General features: G+C 38.7%; 1 protein-coding gene across 10 annotated transcripts in view; it reads left to right on the top strand.

Annotated features, from left to right (window-relative positions):
- LOC126297613 (biotin--protein ligase) overlaps nt 1–25,826 on the top strand; it is a 429,285-nt gene that overhangs the window by 346,839 nt on the left and 56,620 nt on the right. For all 10 annotated transcript variants that reach the window (XM_049988622.1, XM_049988625.1, XM_049988619.1 and 7 more), the window contains 3 exons: nt 3,541–3,673; nt 10,882–11,042; nt 20,397–20,511. In XM_049988622.1, the coding sequence (XP_049844579.1) occupies nt 3,541–3,673; nt 10,882–11,042; nt 20,397–20,511 (409 nt within the window). The remainder of the gene's footprint in view (nt 1–3,540; nt 3,674–10,881; nt 11,043–20,396; nt 20,512–25,826) is intronic.

A 25,826-nucleotide genomic window follows, 5' to 3' on the forward strand; every position in this document is an offset into this window, starting at 1 on the left:
ATTTTTCCCTATTATGGAATGACAGTGAAGTGAGCTTTTTGGGTATTATGTGCCTTTTCTATGGTTATGCCATTGTTAGTTTCTCATCATTGTCATGTAGTTTTTTAGTATAAATTTTGCTGACAGAGAGGGAATTGTAACCATTGTTTTTTTTATTATTTTTCATAGTGCTTTTATTTCAAATATTATGTTTTCTTTAGTTTATGGATTTTTATTTGTCACGCTACGCAGTGTTCTGTTCCTGACATGCAAAAGCAAACCTCAAAGAAGCATCGCTTAGGTCGTAGATAAAGCAACTAATAAATTATATGCTAACTAAAGAAAGTTTGACATTTAAACTAAACATACTAAGAAAAATAACAAAAAATGGATAAAATCCCATCTTAGTAGACAAAATTCATACTAAAAATTACATGCCAATGAAAAGAAAGTGACAGCATTACCCTTGGAACACCGCATGATAATAAAAATCTCATATCACTGTCATGCCATATTGGGGGGAAATTTCAGATAAAATCAAACTTGTGTTTCAAAAAGGCAAACTGAGAATAAGCTTCAGAACACACGCAGGGTACAATCGCAGATTTTTCAGTCCCTAGAATAGTCCTGTAAATTTACCTGTTCATGTGTTTATAAATTAAAACGGGACAGCTGTGAGAAAATAAACGTAGGACAGACAGAACTTTGAAAACAAGATTTGCAGGACAGCTTAATCTCATTGGCATAAAACTATTTATCATCATTTAGCTCACACATGAAAGAACAAAAACACACAGTCAGAGAGGCAACACAATGCCTGTCAATCCTGCACACTGATGATAGTGTGGTAAATAACTTGGAAGAAATAGAAATTTTCTCACATTTGACATTATTTTGAGCAAACAGATTGACCTTTGAAAGTTTCACCAATATTCTATAAACTGTAATGCTGAAAAACATCCATTTGTTTAGAAATTGCATTAACACAGTTAATACAATTTAGAATGAAATTATATAATCTGTGAAATTTATTTATTTATTTTCTGTCCATATAACAAAAAGTTTTTGGGCATTGTCAGGAAAATTTAGCTTACATTACTCATATACAGTAAAATATTTACATTCTTTCATAACATCATATGAATCGGACACATGTCTGTACACACTATTTTTCAAAATGGCACTGCAAGTAGATTCCTCTATAGTGTAACACAATTTAGCTTATATTAATAATAGTACAGTACACATAATACAGTGCATAATTACATTCTTTCATACCACTGATAGATCGGAGACATTGTCTATGTACACTGTTTTCCAAGATGGCACTACAACTTAAAGTCCTCTATAGAGTAACAACACTTCTCTATTAATAATTGCTTCAGTCTACTATTTAGCATATTTAGATTTTCTTTCATGAATTCACAGGGTAGTGCATTGTAGAAAATTGCTCCCATTCTATGTGGTCTGTAGTCCATTACTATTATATTAGTAACAATACTATGAAAATTTTCCCTTCCCCATGTATCATAGTCATGTACATTATTGTTTGTCATATTAAATTCAGGATTTTGTTTCACAAACATGACTGTCTACAGTATATACAGTACTGGCTATTAAAATTGCTACACCAAGAAGAAATGCAAATGATAAATGGGTATTCATTGGACAAATATATTATAGTAGAACTGACATGTGATTACATTTTCACGCAATTTGGGTGCATAGATCCTGAGGAAATCAGTACCCAGAACAACCACCTCTGGCTGTAATAACTGCCTTGATATGCCTGGGCATTGAGTCAAACAGAGCTTGGATGGTGTGTACAGGTACAGCTGCCCATGCAGCTTTTCAACACGATATCACAGTTCATCAAGGGTAGTGACTGGCGTATTGTGATGAGCCAGTTGCTCGGCCACCATTAACTAGGTGTTTTCAATTCATGAGAGATCTGGAGAATGTGCTGGCCAGGGCAGCGGTTGAACATTTTCTGTATCGAGAAAGGCCCGTACAGGAACTGCAACATGCGGTCGTGCATTATCCTGCTGAAATGTAGGGTTTCGCAGGGATCGAATGAAGATTAGAGCCACGGGTCGTAACACATCTGAAATGTAATATCCACTGTTCAAACTGCTGTCAATGCGAACAAGAGGTAACAGAGACGTGTAACGAATGGCACCCCATACCATTATGCCAGGTGATACGCCAGTATGGCAAGACGAATACACACTTCCAATGTGCGTTCACCGCGATGTCACCAAACACGGATGCGACCATCATGATGCTGTAAACAGAACCTGGATTCATCTGAAAAAATGACGTTTTGCCATTCGTGCACCCAATTTTGTCGTGGAATACACCATCTCAGGCGCTCCTGTCTGTGATGCCGCATCAAGGGTATCTGCAGCCATGGTCTCAGAGGTGATAGTCCATGCTGCTGCAAATGTCGTCGAACTGTTCATGCAGATGGTTGCTGTCTTGCAAACGTCCCCGTCTATTGACTCAGGGATTGAGACGTGGCTGCATGATCCGTTACAACCATGTGAATAAGATGCCTGTTATCTCGACTGCTAGTGATACAAGGCCGTTGGGATCCGGCACGGCGTTCCGTATTACCTTCCTTAACCTACCGATTCCATATTCTGCTAACAGTCATTGGATCTCAATCAACGCGAGCAGCAATACGAGATATGATAAACCGCAATTTTTTATCCTTTATCAAAGTCGGAAATGTGATGGTACGCATTTCTCCTCCTTGCACAAGGCATCACAACTACTTTTCGCCAAGCAACGCCAGTCAACTGCTGTTTGTGTATGAGAAATCTGTTGGAAACTTTTCTCATGTCAGCACGTTGTAGGTGTCGCCACCGGCGCCAAATAAAATCCAAAAATATATTTGCTTTATTGTTAAATTTGTGTTTCACTTGTTGCACAAGTAGTAGCAATTACTAACACATTTATTTAATTTAAGCTGCTCGACTGTTTACTAATTTTTAAGTAACCAGCATACAGACATACACACATTCAAATCATCTATACACTATATGTAAACTGACTCATTTTATAACATTTGGATAGAAATTTTTTATCTGGTGTATGGAACATATAGCTAACTAGCTATAGCCGTATGCATTGTAACAGTTCAAGTTAACATTAACAAAAAACTTAAATCTCCCTCCCCTCTCTCTCCCCCCTCCCCCCCCCCCCCCTCTCTCTCTCTCTCTCTCTCTCTCTCTCTCTCTCTCTCTCTCTCTCTCTCTCTCTCTCTCTCTCTCTCTCGCTCGCTCTACCTACCTCTACCTTTAAACCCAACTACTCTCCCTTTTCTTCTTGCAGAATGTCCCTTTTGCTTAAGACTGTATTGTATTTCTTAATAATTTTTATTTTGCTTCAGTGGCAGACTGAACGATGATTGCATGTTTTATGGAAAATCATAATATTTGTGGGAAAATCATAATATTTGTGGCACATTTATTTAGTTATGAAAGAAAACTCTTTGTCTCGGAATTAATAGTTTAAGTATTGAAGAAGAATGTCTAGAATTTTTATTCTGAATTTCAGGCATTGAAGACAAAAGTTCTTGGGCAGGTTGTCTTGTACACAGAGGTAATGACTAGTTCAATGGACGTATTGGAAGGAGCTGAGTTGTTAGATGGTCTGGCAGTTGTTACACACAGGCAAACTCGGGGCAAAGGTAAAGTACATATACACATACCCACTTTTGATATCATTAAATTTTTGGCAGTTGTGAAAAAATATGTTATTGAAAATTTAAGGCCAATATTTTTAGTAGTTTGGTTATCAGTTAGTTTGAATTGTTTAATTGGTGAAATGTTTACCTAAATGTACACATATCAACTCCTAAGTAATCATAGCTATGCATAATTGAATTACAAATTAATTTATGATGGTTGTTTATAATGTTTATATTACTGTTTCTAAGGTGTTTAGGGTTTTAATGTAACATAAATCTTCCATTTCATGGTTACACCATCCAGATTTAGATGTTGTGTGAGTTCCTTAAATTGCTCCACTGATGATTCCTTTGAAAGGGCATAGCTGATTTCCTTCTCCATCCTTGACTCGATATGAGCTTGTGCTTCATCTCTAATAACCTTGACGTCTACAGGGTGTTAAACCCTATCTTCCCTTCTTCCTTCCTTCATAAATAGAATATGAGGAGTTGTAAACTTAAATCATTCGAGCCTTTCTTGAACTGTATTTTATTAGTAGCTAAACTCTTTGGAGACACTCACAACTTACTGAAAATATATACTTCTGAATACACCTGTTTGGACCAAATTAAATATTGGAAGTAAGTGTGTACACACACACACACACACACACACACACACACACACACACACACACAGTTCTCCTCAGCAGTGATCGAAACTGTTGGTTGTATCATTCACAATAATTTTAATTAAGAAATAAATATAGTCAGAAGCAATAGTTAAAATAAGTTGATTCCATGAATAAGTTTTCATTGTATGTTCTTAAATTCACACCACAAATTATTTGTAATGCATGATTTTGAATTGTAAAATCCTTCAACTTGCCATGAGAAGTTACTCCAAAGCATGATACTGTATGACACTATGGATTAAAGTCAGTGAAATTTGTCAGCCTTTTTTTATTGTCTCATGAATCTGCTGCAGACAGTATTGTTCTAGGCATTTCAGGAGGTCTGTGGTGTAGACATAGAATTTGTGAAGGCCCTCTGCAATGCAACTGTTGATATATAGTGACTGCAAAAGTAAATCAGAAACACTCAGGGGCTTCTAGATGTTAGTGTGGTATTAGTATTATAACAAATCTGCTTGTCTCACTGCTCTTACATACTTGGGGTTACAGAATTGACAAGTCAGTTAATTCTTGGCAATAACAGACCATTTAACAGTACTCCAGCTAATAAGATGTAAATTCAAACTCAAATGCCTTGATGAATTTAGAATTAGTGGATTCAAGTTGTTATTCTAATAAGTGATGGTTTTAGAAACAAGTCATATATTGCATAATGTGATGGGTACAGCTAATTTATCTGGCATAAGGGAAGTGTGCGGTAGGTTCTAGCACAATTACTTAAGGCAAATGCTAGAGAGATACTTCATAATGATTACTAACTTGCCTTATGACCTCAGCTTCTCCCAAATACGTGTACAGCACATATATTGCACACATCTCCTTCTCGTCCCTTTCTTTGTCCACCTCCTCATTCCCCCTATTCCTGTCCGTGTATCCCTCCCCCTCTCTGGCCATCGCCTCCTCCACCTCTCTGTCTATCTCCTCCTCCCCCTTTTCCTTTTCTACCTACCCACTACCACTCTCCATCTTCCACCTGTGTCCTACATCCTGTCCCTCCCCCTGTCCTCCCCTCCCCTCCCTTTGCACATCTTCTCCTACTTCTACATCTACATCTACACTCCGAAATCCACCTTACGGCACGTGGTGGAGGGTACCCTGTACCCCTGTTTGTCATTTCCTTTCCCGTTCCACTCACATATAAAACAAGGGAAAAATGACTGTGTATATGCCTACATACGAGGCATACGTATTGTATCTTTGTGGTCCTTACGCAGAATGTACATTGGAGAAAACAGAATCATTCTGCAATCAGCTGCACATGCCAGTTCTCTAAATTTTCTCAATAGTGTACCTCAAAAGGAAAGTTGTCTTCCCTCTACTCATTCCGATTTGAGTTCCTGAAGCATTTCCATAACACTTGCATGTAGTTCAAACCTACCAGTAACAAATCTGACAGCTCACCTCTGAATTGCTCTGTGTCTTCCTTTAATCCCTAACACTCAAGCAGTACTCAAAAATAGGTCGCACTAGTGACCTCCTTTATAGATGAATCACACTCCCCTAGAATTCTCCCAATAAACCAAAGTCGACCATTTGTCTTTCCTGTCACAATCCTCATGTGCCTGTTCCATTTCATATCGCTTTGCAACATTATGCCCAGATATTTGAACACCATGAGTGTGTCAGGCAGGACACTACTGATGCTGTATCCAAACATTACATGTTTGTTTTTCATACTCATCCACATTAACTTACATTTTTCTACATTTAGAGCTATCTGTCATTCATCGCACCAACTAGACATTTTGTCTGAGTTACCTTGTATCCTACAGTCAGTCAACTTCGACACGTTATTGTACACCACAGCATCATCAGCAAACAACTACAGATTATTCCCTACCATCTCTGCCAAATCATATGTATGTTAGAATAATAGTGGTACTATCACACTTCGCTGGGGCACTCCTGACAGTACCCTTGTCCCTAATGAACACTCACTGTTGAGGACAACATACTGGTTTCTCCAACTTTAAAAGTCTTTGAGCAACCCACATGACTGTGAACCTATTCCTTATGATCGTGCCTTCTTTAACAGACTGCAGTGAGATACCATGTCAAATGCTTTCCAGAAATCTAGAAATATGGAACCTGCCTGTTGCCCTTCACCCATGGTCCACAGTGTATCATGTGAGAAAAGGGCAAGCAAGTTTCACACTAGTGATCCTTCTAAAACCATGCTGATTTGTGGACATAAGTTTCTCAGTCTCAAGAAATTTGTTACATACAAACTGAGAATATGTACAAGGATTCTGCAGTAAACCGGTGTTAGGAATATTGGTCTATAATTTTGTGGGTTTATTCTTTTGCCCTTCTTATACACAGGAGTCACCTGAGCTTTTTTCTAACCACTTGAGACTTTGCACTGGACAAGAGATTCACAATAAATGCAAGCTAGGTAAGGGGCCAATGCCATAGAGTACTCATTCAAAAGTGAAATTGGAATTCCATCCAGACCTGATGATTTATTTGTTTTTAACGCCTTCAGTTCTTTCTCTACACCAGGGATGCATACTGCTTTGTTGTCCATACTGTAGTCTGTTCAAAGGTCGAACGACAGTATGTTGTACGATTCTCCTGCATGAACGATTTCTTGAACATGAAATTTAAAACTTCAGCTTTCATTTTGCTACCTTCGTCTGCCACACCAGACTGGTCAAGTGACTGGATGGAAACCTTAGACCCACTTAGCAGTTTTATGTATGAACAGAATTTTCTTGGATTCTCAGCAATATATTTTGCTAAGGTGTGATGATGGTAGGTTGTAGTTATATGTTTCCCACCTAGATCTTTTCACAGACACACAAATCTCTACTAACCTTCTTTGTCATCATTTGGACATTATCTGTTGAACCAACAGTACAACAACCTCTGCTTCCTCAACATTTTCTGAATCTCATTGTTAAACCATGTTGGATCTTTTCCATAATCCACTTACTTTACTAGGCACATAATTCTCCAGCTTACACTTTGCCCATAATACCTCTGTGCCCATCTTACTGGAACTAAGTGATGTCAGTTCACTGTCTAAGTGAGACGCTAACAACAGCTTATCTGCTCAATCTAGCAGAAACATTCTCCTAGCCTTCTTAATTGATTTATTAACTTTTGTATCCATAGTTGTTATAATGACATCATAATCGCTAATCCCTGTTTCTGTACTGATGTTATTGACAAGGTCTGGCCTAGTTATAGCTACATGTTCTAAGATATTTCCATTGCGTGTAGGCTGGCAAACTAGCTGCTCAAAGAAGTTTTCAGAAAAAATGTCCTAAAGTACTTCACCCTTCACCCACTCTCTGTTCATTCCCTCCTCCCTTCTCTCTGATCTTCTCCTCCTCCCCCTTCCATTACATCTCCCCCTCATCCTCACTCTGTCCAACTCCTCCTCAACCCTCATTCTGTCCAACTTTTCCTCACCCCTCTCTCTGTCCATGTCCTCCTCCTCACTCTCTCTGTACATCTCCTCCTGTCCCCTCTCTGTGCTCAACTTCGCTCATCCACACATATACAAGGTGTGATAAACAAGACAGTGAATAATTTTATTTGCAGATTACTGTCCTTGGCTAACAATACATGTATCCCAATGTTGAATCCAAGCACGGAATCATTTCTGGAAGGCTTCTCTTCTAAGGGTGTTCAGCTGCTCTGCCATGGCCTTCTCAGTGTCAGAAATGTTGTCAAAACATTTTTCTTTAACCATGGTTTCAATTTTTGAGAGGAGCCAGAAGTAAAGTTGTGCTATCTATCATGAATAAGGTGGATATGGACAGAAGGGACACTTTATCCAGCCAAAACCTCATGAATCAAAAGCGAGCTATGGCACTGTGCATTGTCTTGATGAATCAGGAAGCCATTGGCCCATTTTTCTGGATTCTTTCGTCATACATAATTAACAAACATTGCAGTACGGCCTTGTGAAGTTTAGCATTTACAGTTGTTCCTCTTGGAATGAACTCTGTGCTCTCAGTATCAACAGAAACAATGAATGTGACTACAATATTTGATTTTCAGTGACATGCCTTTGTAGGACATGGAGATTCACTGATTTTCCATTGGGAACTCTGCATGTTCATTCCAGAGTCACACTCATAGACCCAAGTTTCATCTCCAGTTACATTCTTTTTTCACTCAAGATTCTGGGAACCAATTTTTCGTTCACTCATCTCATTTGTAAATTATCAGTTAAAATGCTTTGCACAGACCCATACAAGATGCTAAGTTCTTCTGTAAGCTCTCGAATAGTTATTCATGTGTTTGAACGAACAGTTGTTGTCAATCCTTGCATGTTTTGTTTCGTTTTTGAGGTTAATGGACACCCTGAATGTTGCTTATTTTCTATCAACTTATTTTCACTTTTAAATCACTTATACCGCTTGTAAAATGTCATCAGAGTTACAGAATTATCACCATACACCAATTTTAACATTCATTGAGTTTCTTTGGCACTTTTTTGCAACTGGAAACAGAACTTAATGTTCACATGTTGTTCAAAATCCACGATGCCCAACAGACATGATAGATGCAACTCATTCTAGCATCTCTTTACTCTGACTGACTAGTCACAATGTGTTCCAACTTGATGCTGCCTGCCTCAACAGATCAGGCTATCAGACAAATTATATGAAATGTTGTAGCATGAGCAGCTGCTGCTCAAAAATTTCATTCACCATATTTTTTAATCACACATCATACTTCCTGGAACGCATTCCAGTACTACGTGCACAACATGCCAATCGTGCAAGGCAGCCTAGTTGTAATGCAATACCAACCTTTTTCACTCTCACCACCACCCCCATGGGATCAAAATAGTACTTACCCCAACAGTACTTCTTTCCAGACAATAAATAGTATTTGCACCAAATTGATCCATTGGTTTAGAGGGAGATGTGGAACAAACATACATCCATTTACATATAGTTAGTTAGTTAGTTAGTTAGTTAGTTAGTTATATTACTTGTTCCATGGATCATGAATACGATTCTTTCGTAATGATGTGGAACATGTCAAAGTACACAAGGTTCATTTATCCCAAATAATCATTGTTAGTCTTATATACGGTACAATTCTTAATGCTTACTGTATTTCTTTGGCCTATGTCTAAAAATTCATCTATGGAGTAGAAGGAGTTGTCATTCAGGAATTCCCTTAACTTACTTTTGAATGCCGATTGATTGTCTGTCAGACTTTTGATATTGTTTGGCAAGTGACCAAAAATCTTTGTGGCAGTATAATTCACCCCCTTTTGTGCCAATGTCAAATTCAATGAACGGTAGTGAAGGTCACCCTGTCTCCTAGTATTGTAGCTGTGGACTGTGCTATTTATTCTGAAGTGATCTGGGTTACTAACAACAAATTTCATTAGGCTGTATATATATTGTGAAGCTACTGGCAATATCCCTAATTCTTTAAATAATTGTCTACAAGATGATCTTGGATGAGCCCCAGACATTATTCTGATAACATGTTTTTGTGCAATAAATACCTTCTTTCTTAGTGATGAATTGCCCCAAAAGATGATTCCGTAAGAAAGCAACGAATGAAAATGTGCATGGTAAGCTAACTTACTGATGTGCTTGTCTCCAAAATTTGCAATGACACTAATAGCATAGGTAGCTGAGCTCAATCGTTTCAGTAGATTGTCAATGTGTGTCTTCCAGTTTAACTTCTGATCAATACAGACACCCAGAAATTTTGAACAATCTGCTTTAGCTAAAGATTTTCCCCCACACTCTATATTTATTTCCGGTGTTATGCCTTTCCCTATACTGAACTGTATGTACAGTGTTTTTTCAAAGTTCAATGAAAGTCCATTTGCGGAAAACCACATAATAGCTCTTTGAAAAACATTATTTGCATTTTCCTCAGCTGATTCTTGCTTTTTAGGCTTGATTACAATACTTGTGTCATCTGCAAAGAGAACCAAGTTTGCATCTTCATGAATATAATTAGATGTAGATAGGTTTAGGACCATACACTGTGAGAATAGAAGAGACATGGTAGCTGCCAATCAAGTAACTTACATATTGTTCTGTTGTGGCTTGTGCTAAACATTGTCCCCACTGTCATCACCAGCAGTTGGTTTAGGGAACTGATGGAGGTCTTATAGCTGATTTATGTATGAGGGTGAGCTTTAAAATGTTATTTTATTTTGTAGATGGTGTTTGAATGGGATGTTAGTGAACAACAATCCTCTCTGTGCCCTTGGATCTTGCCCCGTTCCCAAGAAGTTTGTGATAAGAACTATTATAATTAAGTGAGGTGGTTACTGTTACAGGCATACCCATATCAACCTATCCAGAATGCCACTACATGGTTTGATTTGAGTACTGTTGTAAGAGTCTTATTAATGTTGAGAGCAAGGAGGGGGGCAAACTTGGTTTCCAGGTTGATAATTTGCTGACAATATGTCATTTGCATTCTTGAATTAACTGGAGATTATGGTAAGGCTTGCAGATTGTCAGAGTTGTATTAGTCTGTTTTAAAATTGACTGCTTTTTCTAACATAGTTTCAGTAATATTTGATTGGATTTTCAGGTCGAAGTGGAAATACTTGGATAAGTCCTGAAGGATGTGCAGTTTTTTCAGTTCATCTTCACATTTCAAGAAGTTCATATTTAGGACAACATTTGTTGCTCGTGCAGCATCTAGCAGGACTTGCCATTGTCTCATCAATTTGCTCTCTGCCAGGATATGAGGTATGTGCTGCTTGCACTGTCTACTATAAATAATGCGATATAAAAAATAAAAATCTGCTAGTAGTTATATAGATGCTAATGAAGCAATGTGAAGTCATCTTATGGCAGTAATATGATCAGTCAACTGATGATAAATTCATGTATACTATTTTAGTCTACATCTACATCTACATTTATAATCTGCAAGCCACCCAACAGTGTGTGGCAGAGGGCACTTTACGTGCCACTGTCATTACCTCCCTTTCCTATTCCAGTCGCATATGGTTCGCAGGAAGAACGTCTGCCGGAAAGCCTTTCGTGCACACTCGAATCTCTCTAATTTTACATTCGTGATCTCGGGAGGTATAAGTAGGGGGAAGCAATATATTCGATACCGGATCCAGAAACTCACCCTCTCGAAACCTGGAGAGCAAGTTACACCGTGATGCAGAGCACCTCTCTTTCAGAGTCTGCCACTTGAGTTTCCTAAACATCTCCGTAATGCTATCAGGCTTACCAAATAACCCTGTGACGAAACGCGCAGCTCTTCTTTGGATCTTCTCTATCTCCTCTGTCAACCTGACCTGGACAGTTCTCACACTGAAGAGCAATACTCAAGTATAGGTCGAACGCGTGTTTTGTAAGCCACCTCCTTTGTTGATGGACTACATTTTCTAAGGACTCTCCCAATGAATCTCAACCTGGCACCCGCCTTACCAACATTTAATTTTATATCATCATTCTACTTCAAATTGTTCCATACGCATACTCCCAGACATTTTGCAGAAGTAACTGCTACCGGTGTTTGTTCTGCTATTGTATAATAATCCAATAAAGGATCCTTCTTTCTATGTATTCACAATACATTACATTTGTCTATGTTAAGGGTCAGTTGCCACTCCCTGCACCAAGTGCCTATCCGCTGCAAATCTTCCTGCATTTTGCTGCAATTTTCTAATGATGCAACTTCTCTGTATACTACAGCATCATATGCAAAAAGCTGCATGGAACTCTAGGTCATTTATATATATTGTGAAAAACAATGGTCCTATAACACTCCCCTGTGGCACACCAGAGATTACTTTAACATCTGTAGACATCTCTCCATCCTCTCCATTGAGAACACCATGCTGTGTTCTGTTTGCTAAAAACTCTTCAATCCAACCACACAGCTGGTCTGATATTCCGTAGGCTCTTACTTTGTTTATCAGGCGACAGCGTTGAACTGTATCCAACGCCTTCTGGAAGTCAAGGAAAATAACATCTACCTGGGAGCCTGTATCTAATATTTTTTGGGTCTCATGAACCAATAAAGCGAGTTGGGTCTCACACGATCGCTGTTTCCAGAATCCATGTTGATTCCTACAGAGTAGATTCTGGGTTACCAGAAATGACATGACACGCGAGCAAAAAAGATATTCTAAAATTCTACAACAGATCGATGTCGGTGATATAGGCCTATAGTTTTGCGAATCTGCTCGACGACCTTTCTTGAAAACTGGAACTACCTGTGCTCTTTTCCAATCATTTGGAACCTTCCGTTCCTCTAGAAACTTGCGGTACACGGCTGTTAGAAGGGCGGCAAGTTCTTTTGATAACTCTGTGTAGAATCGAATTGGTATCCGGTCAGGTCAAGTGGACTTTCCTCCGTTGAGTGATCTCAGTTGCTTCTTTATTCCTTGGACACTTATTTCGATGTCAGCCATTTTTTTCATTTGTGGGAGGATTTAGAAAAGGACCTGCAATGCGGTCATCCTCTGTGAAACAGCTTTGGAAAAAGGTGTTTAGTATTTCAGCTTTACATGTGTCATCCTCTGTTTCAATGCCATTATCATCCCAGAGTGTCTGGATATACTGTTTCGATCCCCTTACTGATTAAATGTAAGACCAGAACTTCGTAGGATTTTCTGTCAAGTCGGTACATAGAACGTTACTTTCGAATTCACTGAACACTTCATGCATAGCCCTCCTTATGCTAACTTTGACATTGTTTAGCTTCTATTTGTCTGAGAGGTTTTGGATGCGTTTAAATTTGCAGTGAAGCTCTCTTTGCTTTCGCGGTAGTTTCCTAACTTTGTTGTTGAACCACGGTGGGTTTTTTCCTGTCCCTCACAGTTTTACTTGGCACGTACCTGTCTAAAACGCGTTTTACGATTGCCTTGAACTTTTTCCATAAACACTCAACGTTGTCAGTGTCAGAACAGAAATTTTACGTTTTAATATTTTAGGTAGTCTGAAATCTGCCTCCTATTACTCTTGCTAAGCAAATAAACCTTCCTCCCTTTTTTTATACTCCTATTTCCTACAATATTCAGGGATGCTGCAACGGCCTTGTTGTTGTGGTCTTCAGACCTGAGACTGGTTTGATGCAGCTCTCCATGCTACTCTACCCTGTGCAAGTTGCTTCATCTCCCAGTACCTACTGCAACCTACATCCTTCTGAATCTGCTTGGTGTATTCATCTCTTGGTCTTCCTCTATGATTTTTACCCTCCTCGCTGCCCTCCAATACTAAGTTGGTGATCCCTTGATGCCTCAGAACATGTCCTACCAACCGATCCCTTCTTCTAGTCAAGTTGTGCCACAAACTTCTCTTCTCCACAGTCCTATTCAACACTTCCTCATTAGTTATGTGATCTACCCATCTAAACTACAGCATTCTGCTGTAGCACCACATTTCCAAAGCTTCTTTTCTCTTCTTGTCTAGCTATTTATCGTCCATGTTTCACTTCCATACATGGCTACACTCCATACAAATACTTTCATAAACGACTTCCTGACACTTAAATTTATACTCGATGTTAACAAATTTTTCTTCTTCAGAAACACATTGCCAGTCTACATTTTATATCCTCTCTACTTCGACCATCATCAGTTATTTTGCTCCCCAAATAACATAACTCCTTTACTACTTTAAGTGTCTTGTTTGCTAATCTAATACCCTCAACATCACCCGTCTTAATTCGACTACATTCCATTATCCTCATTTTGCTTTTGTTGATGTTCATCTTATATCCTCCTTTCAAGACACTATCCATTCCGTTCAACTGCTCTTCCAAGTCCTTTGCTGTCTCTGACAGAATTACAATGTCATCGGCGAACCTCAAAGTTTTTATTTCTTCTCCATGGATTTTAATACCTACTCCAAATTTTTCTTTTGTTTCCTTCACTGTTTGCTCAATATGCAGATTGAATAACATCGGGGAGAGACTACAACCCTGTCTCACTCCCTTCCCAACCACTGCTTCCCTTTCATGCCCCTCAACTCTTACAACTGCCGTTTGGTTTCTATACAAATTGTAAATAGCCTTTCGCTCCCTATATTTTACCCCTGCCACCTTCAAAATTTGAAAGAGAGTATTCCAGTCAACATTGTCAAAAGCTGTCTCTAAGTCTGCAAATGCTAGAAATGCAGGTTTGCCTTTACTTAATCTAGCTTCTAAGATAAGCCGTAGGGTCAGTATTGCCTCGTGTGTTCCAATATTTCTACGGAATCCTAACTGATATTCCCCAATGTTGGCTTCTACTAGTTTTTCCATCTGTAAAGAATTCAAGTTAGTATTTTGCAGCTGTGACTTATTAAACTAATACTTTGGTAATTTTCACATCTGTCAACACCTGCTTTCTTTGGGATTGGAATTATTATATTCTTCTTGAAGTCTGAGGGTATTTCGCTTGTCTCATACATCTTGCTCAGCGGATGGTAGAGTTTTGTCAGGACTGGCTCTCCCAAGGCTGTCAGTAGTTCTAATGGAATGTTGTCTACTCCTGGGGCCTTGTTTCGACTTAGATCTTTCAGTGCTCTGTCAAACTCTTCGCGCAGTATCATATCTCTCATTTCATCTTCATCTACATCCTCTTCCATTTCCATAATACTGTGCTCAAGTACATCGCCCTTCTATAGATCCTCTATATCCTCCTCCCACCTTTCTGCTTTCCCTTCTTTGTTTAGAACTGGGTTTCCATCTGAGCTCTTGATATTCATACAAGTGGTTCTCTTCTCTCCAAAGGTCTCTTTAATGTTCCTGTAGGCACTAACTATCTTACTCCTAGTGAGATAAGCCTCTACATCCTTACATCTATCCTCTAGCCATCCCTGCTTAGCCATTTTGGACTTCCTGTTGATCTCATTTTGCCTGCTTAATTTACTGCATTTTTATATTTTCTCCTTTCATCAATTAAATTCAATATTCCTTCTGTTACCCAAGGATTTCTACTAGCCCTCGTCTTTTTACCTACTTGATCCTCTGCTGCCTTCACCACTTCATCCGTCAAAGCTACCCATTCTTCCTCTACTGTATTTCTTTCCCCCATTCTTGCCATTTGTTCCTTTATGCTCTCCCTGAAACTTTGTACAACCTCTGGTTCTTTCAGTTTATCCAGATCCCATTTCCTTAAATTCTCGCCTTTTTGCAATTTCTTCAGTTTTAATCTATAGTTCATAACCAATAGATTGTGGTCAGAGTCCACATCTGCACCTGGAAATGTCCTACAATTTAAAACCTGATTCCTAAATCTCTGTCTTACCATTGTATTATCTATCTGAAATCTGTCAGTATCTCCAGGCTTCTTCCATGTATACAGCCTTCTTTTATGATTCTTGAACCAGGTGTTAGCTATGATTATGTTGTGCTCTGTGCAAAATTCTACCAGGCGGCTTCCTCTTTCATTTCTTATCCCCAATCCATATTCACCTACTACGTTTCCATCTCTCCCTTTACCTACACTCGAATTCCAGTCACCCATGACTATTAAATTTTCGTCTCCCTTCACTATCTGAATATTTTCTTTTATTTCACCATACATTTCTTCAATTTCTTCGTCATTTGCAGAGCTAGTTGGCATATAAACTTGTGTGGCCTTATGGTTACTGATTCCCTGTTCTGCTCTTACAGACTCGAAAAGTTCAGGGTCTGTTTGTTATCAGTAGGTCCAAGATGTTATCTCCACAAATCGGTTCTCTGTTTAATTGTTTGAGGTAATTTTCAGATAGTGCACTCAGTATAATGTCACTCGATGCTTTGTCCGTACCACCCGTCCTAAACATCCGAGTGTCCCAGTCTATATCTGTTAAATTGAAATCTCCACCTAAGACTATAACATGCTGTGGAAATTTATGTCAAATGTATTCCAAATTTTCTCTCAGTTGTTCTGCCACTAATGCTGCTGATTTGGGAGGTTGGTAAAAGCAGCTAATTATTAACCTAGCTCAGTTGTTGAGTGTAACCTCCAACCATAATAATTCACAGGAACTATCCACTTCTATTTCACTACAGAAAAGCTACTACTAACAGCGACAAACACGCCACCACGGTTGCATGCAATCTATCCTTTCTAAACACCGTCTGTACCTTTGAAAAAGTTTTGGCAAGATTTATCTCTGGCTTTAGCCAGCTTACCGTACCTATAACGATTTCAGCTTCGGTGCTTTCTATCAGCGCTTGAAGGTCCGTTACTTTACCAAAGCAACTTCGACAGTTTATAATTACAATTACAATTGCTGCTTGGTCCCCGCGTGTCCTGACTTTGCCCCGCACCCTTTGACGCTGTTACCCTTTCTGTACATGCCCGAGGCCATCTATCATACAAAACCGCCCAGTCCACGCCACGCAACCCCTGTTACCCGTGTAGCCGCCTGCTGTGTGTAGTGGACTCATGATCTATCCAGTGAGACCCAAAACCCCACCACCATATGGCACAAGTAAGGAATCTGCAGCCCACACGGTCGCAGAACCATCTCAACCACTGATTCAGACAATCCACTCAGCTCTGTACCAAAGGTCTGCAGTCGGACCCCCACAGTGATGCCCATTGGCAACAGCGTCAAGCTGTGTGACTGAAGCCAACACTGCCTTAAGCTGGGAGCGAAGGGATGCCAACTCAGCCCGCATCCAAACACAGCAGTCACAGTCCCTATCCATGCTAAATGCTGTTGTGCAAAGAACGTCTGAACTAATCTACAGAGAGCACAAGCAATTCGACACAAAATTTAAACGATTATTAAAATACAAGACTGCCTAGTAAATACAGTAATGCTGCTACTTGTGCACTGCTGACACACTGCTCGGTTGCAGAAGGCATGACTGATGATTGTGATACTATAATTCTGCAGGTAGTTTCTGATGTTAAAAGTTATGATAGATACAGCAGCTTTCATGTCTGTTTGCCCATATGATGTTTGTAACTACTGTAGGGGTTATATTTGCAATGTTAATGGAGTTTAGTAAGTATAATGTGTAACGGAAGCAATTAGTCAAGTCACTAACTCACAATAAGATCTGCCAAGAAAATAAAGACCTTTACAGAGTTGTTTGTTCACATGATGATAGCCAAACAAAAGTTAATACAAATATGCTTAATTTTGAGGAGAATTATTTGTGGAAAATGCTATCTTCATCGTCATTGAATTCCATCTTGTATATGTGTGGAAATTTTAGGAGTAGCCTTTATGAGCTGTTCAGCACACTTGACTATCCTGTTGAAATGAGAAAGATGGATTTATAACACATTTATAGACATGCCATAAGTTGTGCAGATCTTGTCAGTTACCACATAAAATGGAGCTCTGCGACAATTCCTGCTAAATGCCTCAAAATTTATCATGAGCTGTCACCCCTCTATAAATGACATCAGCATCTGCAAACATTACTAGAGAGTTGTTGACATCATTTACTGACTCTTTTATGTATGCTGTAAATGGCCGGGGTCATAGTACACTTCCCTGAGGCATCTCAAATGTTACAATAGATTTCAACAATATATACATAACTGCAGATTTAGTTCTACAAAGCAAGAAGTCATTGGTCCTGTCACATTGTGGTGGTTCGGGTTTTTTTTTTTTTTTTTTTTTCTGCCTTCCTCCTGACTTAAAAACTCATGACATTAGTGAGCTCTTCAGAAGTACAGCATACCCTGAAGTGAAATATAGCGTTCCTCACCTGAGAAAAGCAGTAAACAAATTAGTTGCACTGCATGTTCAACAGGATGCACAGATATATTTGACAGTCTCTTACCCTCTGAGTGAGTTAAGTATACCAGGCCTGGCTGTAACTGTTAAATAAAGAAAAGTCCTTGAATTAAAGCATCTGTTGTATTTTCACTTAGTATACACACATGTTTCACCGAGTCCATTGTGACATAGTTTGTTCATCAATTAATAAATGGTTAAAAAGACACATGTGTTCAGTAGTTTTTGATGCTCACTTCAGTACTATGCAGGCATAACTTTTGAACTCTGAAAGTTCACAGTTATGATTGTGCAGCACGCCACGTGGAATTTATACCCACCGAAAGAAAATCTCAGTCTTCAGTGAGAAGTTTGAAATTTCCATAGCCGTAATCTACGAATGGTGATAAACTTTTACCAGTGAATCAAATTTTTACGCAAACAACTATTACTCAATCTTAATGAATATGCCTAGAGCTCCCAGTACCAAAGAGGCCTAAAGATCTCTTCTCTGATTGGCCAAATAACACAGTAGCCATTCAGGTTTGTGTTTCGATTCACATATCCTAGTACTCTCACTCTTTGGACCATTCCCCATTCTTAAATCACTTTACATGGAGGAGTGAAGTAAGTTTTAAATTTCTAAAACACCAAAAACTGGCTGCTTTATAATTATTATTTTCTACTGTGCATGTAACTTGTGCTAAGGCTACACAGTCAGAGTCCCACACTTACTCACACTTAGTTTTTCTCAATGTCAATGAGCCATACTTCACATATATGCCACAGTCATTCCATTATTCACTCAGACAGTAAAATATGAAGATAACATTATCCAGCAGAAATAATAATAGCAGTCTGAAATTGATTTCTTAAGTAAATTATAGTCTCTTTGTTAAAATGTTGTTTATTTCGTTATTTAAGGATAACATGATACTTAACATTCTTCACTGATCTCTATACAAAATATATTAACATATCAGCAAATTATTTGTCAAAGAAAGCTATGAATTGTGAGTGTTTAGATAAATGTTTGTATATCAAAAATTACTTAACATAAGAAGCTGAAGTTCATATTGTTAACTATCATCTTTAGACAGGTTTATACAAAGTTTCACAATGGCTGGGTTATTAGAACTATCTTTAATCATTCATTGTAATGTATCTAATATTGAATCGTTGTTCAGCATATGCACATGGCTTCAAAAGCCAGCTCACTCAAGAATCTACGTATGTTATTCTCAGCATACGAAAGTGTGTGGTAAGAAAGCTTGTGTGAGATTCCCTATGAGTGATGTGTATTGCTACACCTCAACAAACCGGATCAAATATTCCTCTGGTGCATATGTCATTGATTAACTAATGGTCTCTAAGTGTCTCAAGCACTTCCAAAATTAAAACAGTCAAGTATCTACAACTAGCTTTCTGGGCCGTCTGCAGGCAAAAAAAGTATAATTTCACATGTCCTTTGTTTCAGAAAACCATGCTGATTCTGTTGGAGATGCTTATTAAATAAACTTTAAAAAAGTAAAAGTTGCAGTTGGTCAGGAAAATATTTTTTTTTTCTTTTTTGTTGACTTCTACAGTGAGCTTAGGTCACAGGGCAGTGCATTTGAATATACTGCAACAATTTGACTTCATGTTTATGTTGTTATGTAAATTTTGAGTGGATGTTCCAGAACACAGGGTATGTTTACTTGGCCAGCAATGTAATATAACAGGAGTGGGATTCAGCCTTATTATTTCAGTTTTTCTAAATTGCCATATGTCATTGTCACGAGTACTGCAACCATAACCAAAGTTTTTAGGTCAAAAGTAGATCACACACATTGGTCCATTTGCTACAATGTGTGGTGGAATAATATGCCTCAAAACACATCTTGCAATCCTTAGCATTGTATTACACTGCCATATACACCAAAAATCATTGAGTGTTCTGGTTTACACAGTGAGCAAGTCTTCGACTCCTGCAGTGTTTCATCAGATATGAATGTCTTATTGGTCTCTTGTCTGTTAATAGTTGAACTCTCCTTCATCCATTTGTGGTAGACACTAAAGATGGCAGCATCTGAACATTGAATGAGCTTGTTTCTGTGATACTATTTCCAGCAGTTGTGCCACTGCTGTTCACCATTGGTTGAAATAATTTAAATCAGCAACTTTCCCCCTTCTGTGCACCCAGAGTCAGTGTTTTTTTTTTACATTCCTCTTAAATGTGACATATATTATGCATCATGTTACACACCCTCCTTGTAGCCTAGTTGTGCTGATTCACATGGTAGAAAAGTGTTCATCATGTTATGGCTGACCAGTTTAAAGTATAAGTGGAATTTCTGAATGTAGTTGTGTTTGTTCACCCTTTATGTAATTGTCTCAGAAAAAAAAATTGTGCTGTTGTCCTTCTAACTTCATGTTGTTTATTCTGCTTAGAACCTCAATTTGAGACTGAAGTGGCCAAATGATATATATGTGGGCAGTACTGTGAAAATCGGTGGTGTCCTGGTGACTAGTAGCTACCATCAGAATTTTATAATTTGCAACATTGGTGAGTCTTGTTTGATTTATTAGCTATTGCTGTACCATAGAAGTTTTCCTGATTACATATTTATCACAGAGAAAATACTTATGTATTTCCTTTGGTTTGTGTGTATGGAGTTATGATAATAGTGGTGAAGGAGGGATATCTAATGGAAATTGTTGTTCTGTGAATATCCATTATTTCCCTAAACCATCATAGCTGAATAGTCTCAAACTGTTCCTTGTCTGTCTCATCCTTGCATGTTCCTCATCTGTTTGTAGAACTACATTCAGAGTCCAATTTTTGTATTCCAGATAAAGTATTCATCTGCTTTATTAGTACAGTGTTTACTAAGTGATCATTGTACATAGTTTAGAAGTAGATTATGAAGCTTTATATAGTATTAAACACTGCATACTGAGGCATTTTGGAGAAATCTTCAATGTGGTGTATCAGTTAACCTGCATATTTTTGTACTAAAAACATATAAATATGAAAACACCAAAGTGCAGTACTATAGCTCTATAAGCACATAAATCAACATGGCACTTACTTCATTTCCTTTATCAGCCAAGCACAGTAAAGGATGTATGACATCACAGAACCTGTATCTGGTGATAAACGATATCACTGAGAAAGTTTATTTCAGTATTTATTTGATAATATTCTTTCTATTTTTCATAAAACTTTTGGTGACAGCCTGATTTCCTGTGTAGCCCAAAGTCTAGGTTAGATTGAAAGATGATAATTCGATTGTGTGTTGGCAAAGCTAATCGACACGATTCCATAAGAAGCTATCATACTACTCATTGACTGAACAGAAGCCTTTGGTAGCGCTATGCCAACTCAGAACCACACTGTTCCCTTCAGCCTAACGTACACCATGGTCTATGCTACAGATAAGTATGTCACCAGAACTGAGATTTCATATTCACATTTGTTGGTTTCACCAAATCACAACCAAACTGTCAGCTTTCAACGTAACGTAGAACTTGGGCTATGCCACAGATCGATCTGTCACAACACTCTAAATTGCAAAGAATAATATAGACACAAAACAAATATTATCAGTGTCCTGTTCCCTTTCTGTACACACTTATGTAATGTTGCACACCAAAACATGATTGTTATGGGACAGAACTGATGTTCAGAATCGATATGACCAACAGAACTCAAAACCATGCACACCTTTGTCATGAACTTTGTCCAACATTATTTCAATACTAACTTCACTCACTTCAGAACAAAGAAAACAATGCATGTACAGAATATTTCAGTCAACATGTAGCAGGTTGAAATGTATTCAACATAGCACATTCAAGCACATACAGGGTGAACATTTAACAGACAATTTGGGAGAGTACTGAGTTGATAATTTTTTTGAAAGGCATTCTTAAACTCATATTGAAAACTTAGGTTAATAATTAAAAAGAACTCTAAAGATTAAAATTTTGAAGTATTTATTTGTGACTGTAGCATTGTGATTTTTGGAAACATGGAAAATTCAGTCCCTTTTCAGCGCAAAAAGTATGTACTATGTCTGTGCCATACATGATAGTCCAAATATCAGAACTTAGCAAGGTGATGGTGTGCAGTATCAGCCAAGTTGGGATGGAGGTGGAATATGGGCATATGGGTATTTTAGGAGATTTCTGGACATGAAAATTATAACAATAAATTTTAACTGTCACACTTGGAGTTTATAGTCTCCAAGCTCTAATGTTATGGGAGACAGGTGATGTGTGCTACGGCATCACTGCCAGACTGAGGGCATGGTACCCTAAGAGATGAGGTAGGAAATATGTCTAGCTGGTAGGAGAGCTGGTAGACGAGACAGTGATCATATTTTTGGAATGCTCCTCACCGACCTGTTCTGAAGCTCCACTGTGACAATTTCCAGCTTTCCTCTTGGTTGATAGAGAGGCATCTTTAGGCATCCCGTGATCAGCAGTGCTTTCAGTTAAGCACCCCTGCCAGCAGTACCTACTGTGGAAACTCTATCCACATAAAGTGAACATAAGTAGGAGCACTTCGAGTAACTTTCAGTACGCATGAGTCCAGATCAGGCCATTGTTTCGTCACAGAACATTATACCAGAATTGTAAAACAGAATGGAACAACATTTTTTGAAAAAATACCTCAACCCTTTAGATATTCTGCTCAGTCTGACTACTCACCACGCAAACCTCTCCCTCTTCCACAGGAGCCATTTTACGGGTCAGAAATGAATGTAAAAACATCAGTTGGTAGCAAAAGGTTAAGGGCTCCTTTGGACAGGTTGCTACCATTTACTATGCTTATTCTATTGGAGGGTGCTCTCTGTATTGTTGTGCTGATGTGACACCGTTTGAATGGAGTTAGTGTCAGGAAAGTGACATTGGACGGATCCGATGGAGGTGGGAGCCGGAAGCAGCTGAGTTGGCACATTGGCAAGTCCTGCATACGGCAGTGGGGGAGTGACAGTAACCAACAGTGTGGCTGGCAGGGGAATGCAACACTCAATCACAGGGGCACATCGGTAGAGGCTCATGGGAGGCGTCAGTACGAGGGAGGATTGGAGGGGGGGGGGGGGGGGGGGTGTTATAGATAATTGTGACACAGACTGTTTATAGTAACGGTTAGCATTTGACAAGTTAGGGGGGGTCAATTATTCTTTTACATTAGAATGGTATTCGATATTAGTAGTTATTAATCGAATTCTACTCCTGGTATAGGACGCTATTCTATTGGGGATTGATAAAGTACAGAACAGTACTCCTGTTAGGAAGAATTTCGCTGACAGCTGGCAAAATTGTTGTTTATAAAACACACAACTGGTTTCATGGCCTAAAGCCACATCATCAGGTGCAACCTAATGATAAAAAGCAAAATACAGAGTGACCACATTTTGCAGATATTAAAAGTAATATCTGTGATATTCTCACAATGTTTAAAGATCATATGCATATCCATTGCTCCTAGTAGAAATTTACTATTCAGTGAATCTTTTCAATATTACGGTAAGAAAATGCATTCCCTTATTAATTTTAATATCCTCAAAATGTGGTCACACTGTACTTTACTTCTTACCATGGAGGTTGCACCTGATGATGTGGCTTTAGGCTGTGAAATCGGTTGTTTTTTCAATAAACAACAGTTTTATCAGCTGTTAGCAGAATTCTTCGTAACATCATCCCTTTCAATAGCTGCAGATGTCCAGAATATAAAATAGTTTGTGAGTACTCCCATATTACTACATTCCGTTACATTTAGTTAAAACAATTCTCCAGTATACAGTACATAAAATTGGAAATATTTTGTTTGAGAAAAAAATAACCAACTGCCAACTGTTGTGAACACTTTAATTTCTAAATCCTAAACTAGGTCGGGGGGAGGCCATTCCTGAAAGGTACCATGTTCCAAAATGTGTCACACATTATATTCACCAGATGGCTGCTGCTCGGGTATTGGTTGATGTTGCTTTTTACTAAATCTACGACAACCTTGTGTGTGTAGGATCCATATCATAAACCAGGCAACGATTAACATAAGAGGAACAGGTGCAGTGTTAGTAATAACTACTTGGGGTTTGTAACTCTTAGTGTTCCAGTCATCAACATGGGGCATTGCACAACCAAGGATAAGTTGTTCTCATTCCTGAGCTAATAAGTCTTTGACAGACTCCAGGAGATGAGTGTTGGTACTATCTGGCAGTACGGGCAGGCTGTTAGGGTGAGGCAGCTCTCGGGCGGCTTCGGGCAGGTAAAGCAGAAAAGACTTGATACTAACACTATGTGCATATGTTAGATGGACAGATAGTTTCTTGATGGGTGTGACTATGTCGTAGGTGGAACTGTTAAACAGTAGTCCACTACCTACCAACCAAAGTAACCCAAAAACTTCACACCATAAATGTGTTGTTATGGCAAAGTAAGGCTACTATTGTGGGTTGTGCCACAGAGCACAGTAAACTGTTAACAGAGACAAACCAGCATTTCTTTATCATTACAACAGTACAGGGGCAAGGAGGTACTTTAGTTTCCTCTAAAAATAGTGCAATTTCACAGTTATTTGCACCAATGCTAAGGACTAGGGTGGAACACATGTAGTTTTTGGTGTGAATGCAAGATTGAAATTTATTAAGTGGCACATCCAAGAGCACCTGGCAGTCTTTACAGACAATCAAAATGTCCTCAGTTTGCCAGAGGACATATTTCTGCCCAGCTGCTCGTGCAACTCGGAAAGGATGAAGATGGTAACATTCAAACTCATGGTTCGCACAAGTGACAGACAGTGAGATTAGCACATTTAACCAATCTAGAGACCATGACAATTGTACGCCAGCTGCTGTGCAGTAGGATGACAGAGTTGATTCCCATGTGGGGGGATCATCTGGATAGGAGCTGATAAATGAAATTAATTGTTTGTTAATGTTTGCAAAAAGATTTTGGAGGGTCATATGTTGGTGCTGAGCTTCCATCCTAATCCCAACTGAATGATAGACTGTAAAGTGTTAACATGTAACTAGCGTCACATGTGCATAGCAGGATCTGTAATGTTTTGGTTACTTCCAGGGTAGCAGTCAGGTTCAATAATTCCCTGCATACAGTGACTATTTCACATTGAACTGAGTTCTTAAGTTTGTCATATTGTTGTACCACCTCAGTAGCAACACCCCAGATTGGACTGGTAGCGGCCAGAAGGTTATCTAAAAGACAGTACTGGAGGGCTTTAATCCAATGTTCAGCATTGGCTTGTTTGGAGGTAATGAACAGTGTCTTTAGCCAGACTCACTTGGTGTGATGGATTGGTACAGCGCCTGAAATAATTTGCAGTTGTTCTTGGGTCCCGGCAAGCACCTGGTTGATATTACAAAGAGTACAAAGATTCCGATTTGGCTTGATGTCCTTATGAGAAGTGCATTGCTATTTCTTCTTTCAGTATAGATAAGCTTATGTCAGCTAATATGACTGTCTGGTGAGGGGTGTACAACAACTTGTCCCATTGTTCGAACTTTGCTGAAAGGGAAGAGCATACGGTGCTGGGTTGCACAAGTCCATCTGCCTAAAAGATAGCAACACAACATGTTGCAATGAGGCAAACAAATCTTTTCACTGTTTTAAAGTCAAGAATTGACAGAAAGATGTAGTGGTTTATTCCGTGCACTAAAGCTGGCAGTATATAAAAGGTTGTTAGTTACCTATGACTTGGTGATTGAAGTAATAAAGTAGTGGTGCTCCACAGTGTACTAATGTGATATGCCAAGTGCTTGATTAAGGACTGAATGTTTTCCAGTTAAACTACATTTATAGCATAGTGATGGCAAATCAAGCCAGTATGAGAAGATGGACTAAAATAGCAAT

This window comes from Schistocerca gregaria, chromosome X (genome assembly GCF_023897955.1).
Source record: "Schistocerca gregaria isolate iqSchGreg1 chromosome X, iqSchGreg1.2, whole genome shotgun sequence".
NCBI classification, from domain to species: Eukaryota; Metazoa; Arthropoda; class Insecta; order Orthoptera; family Acrididae; genus Schistocerca; species Schistocerca gregaria.